Source organism: Leptonotus elevatus, chromosome 7 (genome assembly GCF_054856555.1).
Source record: "Leptonotus elevatus isolate MCC_2025b chromosome 7, RoL_Lele_1.0, whole genome shotgun sequence".
Lineage (NCBI taxonomy): Eukaryota > Metazoa > Chordata > Actinopteri > Syngnathiformes > Syngnathidae > Leptonotus > Leptonotus elevatus.
Genome location: NC_141245.1, coordinates 26,701,694 through 26,714,428, shown reverse-complemented (window position 1 = coordinate 26,714,428; position 12,735 = coordinate 26,701,694). Strand labels below are relative to the sequence as shown.

The window sequence follows — 12,735 nt, the reverse complement described above, 5'->3', positions numbered from 1 at the left end:
CTCCTTGATTGATCTTTTATTCCAACATTTCAAGTTCAACTTCCTGTCGGGATCGACAGAGCCAGTTCTACTTTGGGGGCTGAAGTTCGGGTCTTTTTTTTGTGTGCCGAAATCTAACCTCAACCATCCAGGGAGTGCGCCATCTAACTGGAATCTGTGGTACTGCACCTATCCCACTCATTTGGACAGGAAGGTGTCACTGTTGAGCTCCGGTGACCCTTGACAACTGTAAACACTTGCAGCGATTTCAAGAAATGGGACTATTGTGGTTGTAGACTGGACACCTCTTTTTACGTGATTTAAAGTGTTGTGTTTTTGCCACTTATTTCCATGCGACCATTTTCTCTATCACTTACCCCCATTAGAGTTGCGGGTGTCAAACTTATCCCAGATGATTTTTGGGCATTGGGAGTAAATGGAATGCACCCTGAACTGGTCGCCAGCCAATCACAGTCGTGCTTACAAAGCCCCTGGGAAATGTCATTGCCTCGATCATTCTTTCCCAAAATTTCCCAAAGTAAATTGAAAGGTTCTTCAAAAATTCTCGCGGTGGGGAAGCCACTATTGACAAACAACCATTCACCAGTTAATCAATAAATTCTATACATATAATTTAAGTTACATTTCACACATGCATCAGTCTTTTCTGATTTTTTTATTTGGACAAATATATTGCAGTATAATTCAGTCTTTGTAAACTGCATTTAAAAAAAGTGGTTTCTCAAATAATTGGCTTTCTAACATGCATGGACTTCTTCATTGTCATCTTTGTTTCTCTTTACAAAGAGCGCAAAAACAACATGCTTGGTAGTCATTTTGCGTGACACTTTTCCAGAAGTCGACTTCCGCTGTTTCACAACTTCAGAAAAGACATATAGCTGGAATGTAATTCATGTTTTACCCTCCCTTATTTTAATTCTTGCATAATTAAATTTTATTTCACTGTTGCATTTTTTTGTTAAACATGCCAACTGGATTTCCTGATCGTTGTGTTGTACTGTGCATCTATGTTCAATAAATGTTGATCGAATTAAATAAATAAAACGGCAGAGAAGAAGCGATGAACGTTGAAAGACTTCAACTCCCACAATTCCAAGCGTTGACGAATGACGCATGCGCGTGCGGCGGGCAGCTGCGTCGTGGTGTGACCATCATGGCGGCGACGTACGTGGAGATCCTGAGGAGCGAGTTTCCTGACATCGACTCGGAGTTGTTCGACTACATCACAGGTGAGAGGCCGGACTCGCAGTCGCCGGGTGTCGGCTGGCTTTCACTCGGGGATGTCGTCGCTGTCTTCCTCCGGGTCAGCGCAGAGGAGCGCCGACGGCCGGCGAAGCAGCTAGCTAGCTAGCCGGGAGCAGCAAGATGCTAGCCGGGAGCAGCAAGATGCTAGCCGGGAGCAGCAAGATGCTAGCCGGGAGCAGCAAGATGCTAGCCGGGAGCAGCAAGATGCTAGCCGGGAGCAGCAAGATGCTAGCCGGGAGCAGCAAGATGCTAGCCGGGAGCAGCAAGATGCTAGCCGGCGTGGCCGAGTTTGGTGCTCGCTTGCCGGTTACGGCGCGACTGCGTGTGTGAAAGCAACAAAAAGCATCAAGCGTCGCGGCAAACGTGTCAGTCACGACGATGTTTTGCGTCTTTTCTGCCATTTCAAGTTGGACTTGAGTATCAAGTGTGACCTCATGTTTTAGGGTACAGTAATTGATTTACAGGACATCAGCGGACAAAAATCTTTCAAATCTCACATCGAGTCCAGTGACGTGTCGGGATGGAACCTTAACGGCGCTATTAGTTGTTGTAGTCTTACGATATTAAAAGCAGCACATCTCCGGAAGAAACGTGACTTTTTTCCGCCTAACGAACACAACATTGTGAACTACAAAGACCAGGACTCTTTGCGCCGCTGAGTCAAAAACTTGGCATGACAATAAAAGAACTGGCCAAGCCTTTTTTTGTGTTTTCTGGTGATCAAAGTTAAGAACGTTTAAAATCATTCAAAAGCACCAGTTGCTAATCAATGAAAGAAATGAATATTTTTTTCAAAGCCGGACTCCACCTCAAAAGCCATTTTGTGTTCAAGACGCGAGGGTCACTCACTGACGCAAATGTTAATTCTTGTGTGTACGTGTCAGGTGTGTTGGACGGCTGCGGGGCCGACTTTGAGGATGGCGAGGAGGTGTTCGAGGCGGTGGGCGGCGTCCTGCAAGAGGTGTCTGCCGACACCAAAAATGAGGACGACGTCCGAGGCATCTGCCTGCGCATGTTCAACACGCTGAGGCTGTGAGCGCACATCCGCGACCACGCGTCATCCGCCACCACGCGCAAAATGCCATCTTGTCAAGTGCTTGCACCTCTGCCTGTGCTCAGGAGCGGCTGTCCCGCCTCCCAGCGTCAGGTGTTGCTGGACGCGCCCGTGCAGCTTTCCCAGATGTCCAGCGACATGTCCAGTGAGCGGCCGCCGACGCAAGTGTTCGCAAGCGTGCGCAAGTGTGCGTGCGGCAAGCGTCGCTGACGTGTGTGTGTTTGTTTGCTGTGCGTAGCTGCGGTCAATGACGACGTTCAGGGCATCTGGATGATGAAGCGTTCTCAGAACATGGTACGTCTTGCTCTGCTGCTGCCCAGCTCTCAAGTGTTGGGGGCGGGGCTTAGAATAGTTGGCAATGTTTTGGTTTTGCTGCGCTTGCCAATGTCACGTGACCAAATCCGGCAAACGGGTGAGCCGTGACGTTCGCAAGCTGAATCCGCCCAGCACCGTGATGTCACTTTCAGTGGACAGGAGGTGGCAAAATGGTTTTTTTAAATATATGATGTCGGTGGATCATTTATGTCTTTATTTTATTTGTAGCGCAGAAACCAATTTTTTTCCCTTCTGGCACAACCTGGGCAATTTGGAAAAGTAAAAAAACCAAAACAACAAACAAACTAGATTAAGGGTTTTAGGTGGAGTGCCAAAGATATGTTTCTTTGGGCAGAAAAAGTTGTCCTGAATAAAAACAAAATATTGGCCTTAATGGGCTTCCATACAAAATGTCCGTCCTGTGAGATGGCTGAAAACATGTCGCTTTTGCCACAAACGCAAAATGAATCCCAATGTATAGCCCAAAAATTAGACTTTTATAAAAAAAATATATATAATAATCTGAATTTTGTCACGTCCAAGAAACTCGCGAGAGGGCAGGGGTTTCTGTTCTGCAAAAAAAGTTCTCATAAAGGAGCATATTTGCTGACCCGAACCTGCCGTGAACAATTTGTAATGTTGCGGATGTAAAGCACGTCCAGCCACAAGTTGGAGCGCTTGTTGTGACTCATCGAAGGCGCAATGTTCAAGCGCTAACCGGCTAGCGGCCGCAGCTTGAGCGACTTCAGGAGGTCTTGAAAAACAAGCGCAGCATAAAAGTGTTGGTCGTGCGTGCGTGCGTGTGTGCGTGCGGTTCAGATGGTGGACAGCAAGAAGCTGGAGAAGGCCGAGGCCAAGCTGAAAGCCAAACACGAGCGACGCAACGAGAAGGACTCCAACAAGGCGTCCACTCCTCTGTGGGTCTTTGATTTGGGCGCCGTCACGTCTGTGTTTGTGCCGTGGCTTTGCCGTCCCGTCTTATTTTGCTGTCCTGCCCGCCCGCGGCGCCCCCCAGTGTCTTGGAGGAAGCGTCGGCCAGTCAGGCCAGCAGTAAGAAAGAAGGACGAGCGGACCAGGCGGGAAAGAACCGCGGCTACGACATCCGCATTGAGAACTTTGACGTGTCCTTCGGAGAGAGGTGAGGACGGCCGAGCGCTCGTCGTCAGCGCCGGCGGCCACTTTGCGCTTGGCGGCCGACGTGGTTCTTCTTCGGCAGGTGTCTTCTTCAAGGCGCCGAGCTTTCGCTGGCGGCGGGCCGGCGCTACGGCCTGATCGGCCGCAACGGCTTGGGCAAGACCACGCTGCTGAAGATGCTGGCCAGCCGCAGCCTGCGCGTCCCGCCTCACATCTCCATCCTCCACGTGGAGCAGGAAGTGGCGGGCGACGACACGGTGGCGCTGCAGAGCGTCCTGGAGAGCGACGCGCTCAGGGAGGGCCTGCTCCAAGAAGAACGCCGCCTCAACGCGCGCTTGGCCAACGGAACGTGAGTACGGGCGCCATCCCAACGCAACTCGCCAACCCTTGACCACGTGTTTTGACGCGGCGGCTGAAGTGATGGCGGTCGGCGACTCGCTCCCTCCAAACGCAATTCACAATTCATCCGACTAATCAATCGTCAATTCAATTTGAGAGTATTTTTGTCGTCCGTCTTTTTAAAATTGTCCAAAGCCGGATAGCGGAATAGCTCGTGCGCTTGGCTTGACTTTTTTCTCAAGCGCTCCTTTCGTTTGCTTTGCAATATTATTCGGCAAAGATGGCGGACGGCTGCTCGTCACGTTGCTAAAAAGCGCTTGTGCTGCCTTCTCTTGTATTTGAGGATAGACGGGCATATTTTGCGGCGCCGGGTTCACGGCAAAATAGTTCCACAGGCCCGAGGCGCTGCTGCACCGGTCGATTTTATTGATGGGGATGAATCCACCTGAACGCTACAATTAGCATTAGCATCAGCAGGCGGGATTACGCGGAGCCGCGTATTCCGATTGGAATGAATCGGAACGGCCCAACGGAATGAAAAGAATGGAATTTCCGTGGAATTTCCGTGGAAGGCGGCAGAATATTCCTCTTGTCAATCCCAGCGAGCGTCACGTAAACACTTCAATGGGAATGGCGAGGCTGCGCTCTGTCTTGACGTAAATGCGTTGTGACCAACCGCGAAAGTGACGACGTCTCCGTCTGCGAGGAGAGAACTCGTTTCCAAGTACTTGAACCGTGTTGTGATGTCGCTTCAATAAAAGTCTTCGCACCATCGCAACCGCTGCGCTAAATGACAAATGAAGTCCATCTTGATGCATCGCGTGATCGCCGTCCGTGCGTCCGGCGGCTGATCCGATTCCAGAAGGGGAGCGGGTGGGAATGGATGGCGTCACATGTAAACGGGTGGCCGCGCCTCAAAGTCTCCGCGTAAAGCCGACTACGGGCACGTGGCTGCCATCTTTGGGAATTTCCTCTTGAAACAAATGCTGGCGTACACGAGCTCCTCGCCTGGCGTCTTCCGCGTGCGCTCGTCGCGCAAATTTGAAGTTTGCTTTCTTTGGGGACCAGATTTCCCATGAGACATCACACAATGACCTTTCCCAGATTGTCCTTTTTTTAGGAGGCACAAAAAAGAAACGCGACCATCCAATTTTCCAAGTTGTTGGGAAAATGTGCATCTTGCCGCGCTTGCTTGTCCTGTTGCCATTCTCACCTTTGCTGTTACTTTCAGGGCCCTCGGGACGGAGAGCGTCCGCCTGTCGGAGATTTACAGCAAACTGGAGGAGATTGAAGCCGACAAAGCCCCCGCGCGGTAAGCGTGCGTGCGTGCGTGCGTGCGTGCGTGCGTGCGTGCGTGCCAGCAGGACTGTTGATGAATGAGCCGTCTTTGATTGACATCTGTCGTCCCATCAGCGCTTCCATCATCTTGGCTGGGCTCGGATTTTCCCCCAAAATGCAGCAGCAGCCCACCAGGTGAGTTCACACGCACGCATGCACGCACGCACGCACGCACACATGAAGGTTCAAATGTGTGTTTGTGTGTGTTTGCACAGAGAGTTTTCAGGAGGTTGGAGGATGCGGTTAGCATTAGCAAGAGCTCTCTTTGCTCGGTGAGTTGTTTTCCGTTTATTGTTTGGCCACCGGGAATGGCGAGCGTCACAACTGTCACATCTTCAAATGTGCGTGCGTGTGCGTGCGTGTGTGTGTCTCTCATCAGGCCTGACCTGCTGCTACTTGATGGTGAGTCACATGAGCTGTATTATCAATTGGGGGCGGGCAAGTACCGGATAGCAGGTGTTGTGTTATGGTGCTGATGGCCGGCCTTATTTCAAGGTATCGGTACTCGTAGGATGGCCGATACTGGTCAACTTTAACCGGCTATGCTGTATACATGCACGTGCGTACCCTGACGTTGTTTGTTTGTCAAGCCATCGTTGAGTCCGTCCACGTTCCACCTGGACGGCGCCATTCACTTTTCTTGCGTCACTCCAGCATCGGTTTCGAATCGAAAGCTTTTGACACAATCGGATTGAAAGCAGCTTCTTCTGCGGCGCAGAAAAGTCAAAAAGAGATTTTTTTTAAGAAGTAGCAAATGTTGACAAGCAAGGAGAAATAATAATATTGCAAAAAGACAAAGAATAGAGTTTTGGGCTTGTGTGGATTCTTTTGCATTGAATTGAAACTTGTTGCTTGCTACATGACACACCAAGTAAAATAAGAAGCCGACAAAAGTCGACGGCTTGTAAGTGGAAAAACAAAAAAGGTGTCTCAATGTTCGACGTGTGCGTGCGTGCGTGTTTCCAGAGCCCACTAACATGTTGGACGTCAGCGCCATCCTGTGGCTGGAGAACTACTTGCAGGTCTTAGCCGCCATCATTGCCAGCGACAGCTAGCGTTAGTTTGAAGCTCACGTCAATGTGCCCCCCCCCCCCCCCCCCAGACGTGGCAGTCCACCATCTTGGTGGTGTCCCACGACCGCAACTTCCTCAACGCGGTGGTGACGGACATCGTGCACCTGCACTCGCACAGGCTGGACAGTTACCGTGGCGACTACGAGAACTTTGTCAAGACCAAAGATGATCGACTCAAGAACCAACAGCGAGAGTACGCGGCCCAGCTGCAGTACAGGCAACATATACAGGTAGCGCACGCACGCACGCACACGCACGCACGCACGCACGCACACGCATGTGTCAAGTCAAGAAAAATTCATGCTGAAGACGCTTGTAAAAGAAAAAAGAGAAATCCAATCAATCGTGGATTTTTGGGGAACGGTCAGTGGACCATGACGAGGTCATTCAGTTTTTCCGCTTGAGTCATTGAATAATAATCCGTTTAATTTGCAATGCGCTTGACATTTCAGAAGAAATCTCAAAGTGCAAACTTCAAGTGGGCGTCGCAATGAAGCGCGTCCATTTTGCGGCGCGCGCGTTTTGACGGCTTTTGCTCAGATGTCGCGTTTGCACTCGATCTTCGTTTGACATGTGAAAAAGCTTCGGCGGGAAAGACGCGGCCGGAGAAATGACGGAGCGCCTTTTGTGGATGTTGTTGCAGGTGTTCATTGACAGGTTTCGCTACAACGCCAACCGAGCGGCTCAAGTGCAGAGCAAACTCAAAGTTCTGGAGAGATTGTAAGTGGCCGCCGGGTCGTCCGCCGGCAGCGCCGCGCGCGCGCCGGACGCGTTGTGACGCTCACGTTTGCTCGCAGGCCCGAACTGACGCCCGTGGACAAGGAAGCCGAGGTCGTTTTAAGGTAAACGGTCCGCCGGCAAGCCGCGCCTCCCTCAGCTGTCAAAAGTGGACCGGGTTTGTTTTGTGTCAGGTTTCCGGACAATTTTGAGAAGTTGTCGCCTCCCATCCTGCAGTTGGACGAGGTGGAGTTCTACTACACGCCCGACCAGCGCCTCTTCTCCGGGCTCAACCTGTCGGCCGACCTGGAGTCTCGCGTCTGCATCGTACGTCTTCAAACGCGCTTGCAGATAGCTCCGACGCAACGCCGCCGTCTTGCGTGTCTTTCAACGTGTGTTTTGACATGAACGCTTTCTCGGGTTTGCCTTCCAAGCGTCTCGTCTCACGTGTTGTCTTGCGCTCGCGTCAGGTGGGCCAAAACGGCGCCGGCAAGAGTACGGTCCTCAAGCTTCTGATGGGTGAGCTGACGCCCGTCAGCGGAGTCCGGCAAGCTCACAGGTGAGACGGCTGACCGGCGCCCCCGTGCGGACGTCTTGTGTACTGAACGACGATTCTTTGCCACCGCAAACTTGTTTGAAATGGCGCCAAGCCGTCGCGTCTTTTTTTCCACGAAGAAACGTCATCCAATATTCGTCGCGTTCCTATTTGCGTATGCAAATGACCCAATCCTGAAAGCGGATGAGCTGACATTTCAGCAAGCAAGAAAGAAAGAAAGGAATGATGCGGATGAATGCGAGTCCGCTCACAATTCTTTTGATGTGCCGCAATATGTGAACCGTCTTGATGACAAAATGTGGGAAATATTCCCGTTGGCACAGATTGTCGATTGAAGTCATCTGTGACGTTTTGTGTGACGCGTGCGCAGGAATCTGAAGATCGGTTACTTCAGTCAGCACCACGTGGACCAGCTGGACCTCAACGTTTGCTCCGTGGAGCTGCTGCTCAACAAGTTCCCCGGTAGGTCACGGCCAGCGTCGCGGCCGGCGTGCGGCGGCGGCACAGTGACCCGACGGCCGTGTTTGTGGCGGCAGGTCGGACGGAGGAGGAGTACCGCCACCAGCTGGGAGGTTACGGTATTACGGGGGAGCTGTCCACCAGGCCCGTCGCCAGCCTGTCGGGAGGCCAGAAGAGTCGCGTGGCCTTCGCCCAGATGACCATGTCCTGGTACGTGCGCAGCCCAGCGTCCGTCGGTCCGTCGGCCCGCCTTCTGATGCCGCCGTCTGCACTTTCAGCCCCAACTTCTACATTCTGGACGAGCCCACCAACCATCTGGACATGGAGACCATCGAGGCGCTCGCTAACGCGCTCAACAAGTTCAAAGTGAGTCCTGCTTGCCTTGAGAGCGCCGTTCTGCCGGCCGCTCTGCCGGTCGTTCTGCCGGCTGCTTACTTGGACTTTTGCCTGTTCTTGCTTTTGACCACTTGATAAGGATGACTTGTGGCTTATGTAATGTGGAAGTGCTTTGACTTCTGAGGAGTTTGACTTTGGAATGATTTGACTTTTGGGCCGTTAGATCTCGACAACGGCCCGGTACGCACGAGCGCAAAGCGTTGGCACACAGATGAAGTTTGTTTGCCGGCGTTGTCGTCGGAGGCCGAAATGTGGCGTGATCACGGCTCGTTTCACAAAAGCAGGGGGCAGAACCTCCCGCGTATGCGCCCGTGTTTCCTGCCGTGTTTGCGGGGCCTCGTAAGATGTCGACGTGGGCCAGAAAATAATTTGTTGGCTCTCAACGCGTATCCTCGCCGTTGCGCGCATTTGCTTGCGCCGGCGTCACAATCGACAGATTCTCCCCTGGAGAGTCGTCGCTATCCGCGTGATCATTTTGGCTCATAAGTATTGAACACGTTGAACTGGTTCACTGGCAGCCATTTTGACTGAAGCAACCCCCTTCGCTCCCAGCTGCTTGACTGGATTTTGACTGATTCCGCAAGGCCCACTGAATATTGTGTTCTATTGCTATCACAACATGGAACCTACCAAAAGAAAGATTCGAGTCTCTTCTTCCATTAGGAAAAAAAAAAGCATATTTGTAACTGTTTCCGTTTTGCAGCAATTAGCATTAGCGTAGCGAAGTTTCATCATGAGTCACCAACCTGATGAAAACTGTGGGGAGAAGAGACTTTTTTCAACATGGCCCTGTTCATGTCTTATGCTTCAAGCGTTCTCTTCAGTTCAGAGGATGCGTCAAAGCCTTCTGTATGCTCTCGCATTCAAAAAACGTATAAATACGTCTTTGGAGCATTTACAATGGAACCTATAAGTTTTTGTGAGCAAATGCTTTAAGAGTCAACCCAGACGGGTTTGGGCCCAATTCAGATCCACTTTGAACACACCTCAGATCACACGATAAGCTTGGAGAACAATCTTAGACGACAGTCGTCCATTTTGTTTGTCGTCCTCGGTCGGGAAGGGCCAACATGGGGATGTTGTCGAAGTCCAAAAGAACTTTGGTGGAGGTTTTTTTTATTATTATTAATTTTTCCCTTTCACTATGACAATAATAATCACGTCGTTGTGACTTTGGAGGCGTTTGACTTGTGACTTGAGATTGTGCTTTTGTAAGACGCATGTTGTGAATTTGGAGTCCATGTGCGGCAGGGCGGCGTGATCCTGGTGTCGCACGACGAGCGCCTGATCCGGCTGGTGTGCAAAGAGCTGTGGGTGTGCGAGGGCGGCAAAGTCGGACGCCTCGACGGCGGCTTCGACCAATACCGCGACGTCCTGCACGAGCAGTTCAAGAAGGAGGGCTACCTGTGAGGAGGCCCCGCCCGTGACCACCGTCGGCCCCGCCCACTCGCCAGAAAGGACCACATGACTTGCCGCTTTGCAGGTCACCCGCCCCAGAGAGGGAGCGGCCGGGCCGGATATTTAATTTGTGATGTTTTTTGATTCATTTGACTGCGCAGATGTTTTATTTACTAAGAAAATAAAGCTCACATGACACACACGCGACTTCCTGTTTCGTCTCCAGGAAGCCAAAGGTCCACATCCAGCGCACGCGTTACACGCCTCCCTCCTCCAACACGCCCGATTCCAATGATGAGCTCAGCACAAGCCTGATCATTTGCATCGGGTGTGTTGCCCTGCGGCTATCAAGGAGCAGTTTGTGAAAATGGCGACCTCCTTTGTTGGCAAGTCTTCATTTCCTCCCCGCAATCACTTTAAAAGGATTTTGAGTGGACATTTTAGGAAGTATCGACATCCGCTATCGAAAATCAGTCGTTGGTTGCTTCTTGTCCAACATATGGCAAACGGTGTATTTGCACCTTCAACTTCAGACATTTAACACGTTTGCTTTATTGTTAGAAAAGTGGAAGAAAAAGAATGAAAACGAGCAAAAACATTGTTGGCGCCTGCTGCGTCCGTCCGGATCAGTACTGGAAACTTCTCTTGGTCTGGATGTCGTCCAGAATCTGCTGCAGCTCCTCGTCTTCAAAGCGTCCCTCCAAACTAAATTGGACAGACGAGCCACGATTGGTCGGATGGGCAAATGGCTGGCGCGGGGTCTCCGGGCTCACCTGGGGATCAGGGCCTTGGCTTCCTCGGCCGCTTCGGGACACAAGTTGGCCAGACTGGCCAGCTCGAACTTGTGAAGCTTTTTCTGGAGGAGAAGGCTGCCGACGAGAGCAGAACAAAAACAAAAACAGCTTACAGCAACGTCGCTTGATTGCAATTCCTTGACGGCAAAACGTCGGCCCCGTTATTTGGGCGAAGGTGAATTAGCGCGGCGCAGTCTCAAACGTGTGAAAATGCTTCATGCCATCCACTTGTATGAATGGTCGCCGACATTCACGTGCCCGTCTTATGTCCACTTGAACTTCGGAAGATATTAAAGAAATCTACAGGTTGCCGTCTCCTTCATCCGACCTCATGTCGGATTGGGTTGAAGTGGGCAAAGGCGTGCATGCCGAATTTTGATATGGCGATCTTTTTTACACGCTACCGGGATTGCGTGATTGAACCCCAGCCAAGGCAAGGCGGTCTCCATCCTTACCTGCCCTCCCTCCGCCTCTTCCCGACTAGCCAATCAGCGGCGGTGTGGGCACGTACCTGCGCACCGCCGTGATGGTTTCTCGGTTCTTGAAGCGGCTGAAGCGCACCGTGTAGTTGAGGGTCTTCATGAAGACCTCGGAGAGCTCCTGCTCGTCCTCGGCGCTCTCGTTCTGCTGCTTGCGGTGCTCCAGCAACATGCGCACCTCAGAGTTGAGCAGCGTCTCGGAATTCTCGAACTCTGAACCGCAAACACAGCACGGAGTTGATGAGGATGATGATGATGATGATGATATCCGAGTCTAAACATTTCAAATATCAAGGTGCGTCCGATGTCCATCGATTCGTCTTTGAAATTGTGCAAACTTTGAAAAGCAAAAGCCGAGTCGCTTCGAGTTAGCGCGTTGTTGTTTCGAACATGAACCAAAACCAGAGAATTGAATTGGAGCAAAGCACGAGGAGCGACATGGAGGTGAAGTCATAAAAGTGGAACCTTTGGGAAAGAGCAGCTGCGAGGCGTCTTCTTCCACATCGCCGACATGCGGCGCCGAGGCCGCGGCCGCCATTCCACGAGCGCCCACGCCGACCGGCCGCCGGGAGAGTGGAACAACGACAAGACACAAGACACAAGGCGAAAGCGGAACGGCCGCCGTCTTTCAATCCACAGCGAGCGGCTTGCTTCCGGTGTGTGTCTGGCTTTGCTTCCGCCTCTTTGCAAACGCCGTGGCGCCACCTGGCGACCGGCGGTGGTCACCTCACACATTTGTCAATTGCACGTCTCTTTCCCCCCCCCAGATTTCAAAACTGTTCAATTTATGTGTACCGCAGATTTTGTTTTTAAAAAATTCAAAGCAAAGCTCAAAAGTTGATTTTTGGGAACATATTTACGACTATGCTCCTCTGTATTTTGTAATTTGACATCAAATGTGAATTATTGTGGTTTGATTGGGAATTCCTTTTCTCTCTCAAATGTTTGCTAATTGCCCATCTGAGTGAAACAAATCCTCGAAATTTTGGCAAGCCAACGTTGCCAATTTCGAAACTTGTTCCTTTCAACAATCTCAAAAGGGCTTAAAGCTTCAAATATTGCATCGTATTTTTTTTCTTGAACATTTATCGAACATAGATGAATAATACAAACATCAGTCAATCCAATTTACATGTATCGCAATAAGAAATTAAATACAAGAAAAATAAAAGCACATAAAAAAATAACACGGTTAGCTCCGTGAGTTATTTTTTTGAACACATTTCTGCATGGATATTAATGATACATTTTATTAAAATTCCTTGCTCGTTATCAATTTCAGAGACTTAAAATAATTGTCACTTTTAATCCAAAATGATTTGAATAAAGGTTTTAAGTTTAGAAATTTACATGTGTGGATATAAAATGTTCCCAACAAAACGTTCGCTGGATAATGCAAGATGACGACGTGGACCGGGAGTGACGTCACCGCAATGGG

At 50.7% G+C, this 12,735-nt stretch overlaps 2 protein-coding genes across 2 annotated transcripts; one reads left to right on the top strand and one right to left on the bottom strand.

Annotated features, from left to right (window-relative positions):
• Positions 1-1,103: 1,103 nt before the first annotated feature.
• Positions 1,104-10,226, top strand: abcf3 (ATP-binding cassette, sub-family F (GCN20), member 3). The gene is made up of 21 exons (XM_086080000.1): positions 1,104-1,229; positions 2,130-2,277; positions 2,365-2,444; positions 2,538-2,593; positions 3,434-3,531; positions 3,630-3,752; positions 3,831-4,097; positions 5,319-5,399; positions 5,501-5,560; positions 5,641-5,697; positions 5,805-5,827; positions 6,392-6,447; positions 6,528-6,728; positions 7,142-7,218; positions 7,296-7,340; positions 7,410-7,542; positions 7,686-7,774; positions 8,142-8,233; positions 8,308-8,440; positions 8,509-8,596; positions 9,878-10,226. The coding sequence occupies exons 1-21, from the start codon at positions 1,154-1,156 to the stop codon at positions 10,034-10,036; spliced, it is 2,142 nt and encodes a 713-aa protein (XP_085936126.1). The 5' UTR covers positions 1,104-1,153; the 3' UTR covers positions 10,037-10,226.
• A 330-nt stretch (positions 10,227-10,556) lies between these two features.
• On the bottom strand, positions 10,557-11,960 carry polr2d (RNA polymerase II subunit D). The gene is made up of 4 exons (XM_086080019.1): positions 11,763-11,960; positions 11,330-11,510; positions 10,798-10,893; positions 10,557-10,729 (listed from the first exon to the last, which is right to left on the bottom strand). The coding sequence occupies exons 1-4, from the start codon at positions 11,833-11,835 to the stop codon at positions 10,651-10,653; spliced, it is 429 nt and encodes a 142-aa protein (XP_085936145.1). The 5' UTR covers positions 11,836-11,960; the 3' UTR covers positions 10,557-10,650.
• Positions 11,961-12,735: the final 775 nt, after the last annotated feature.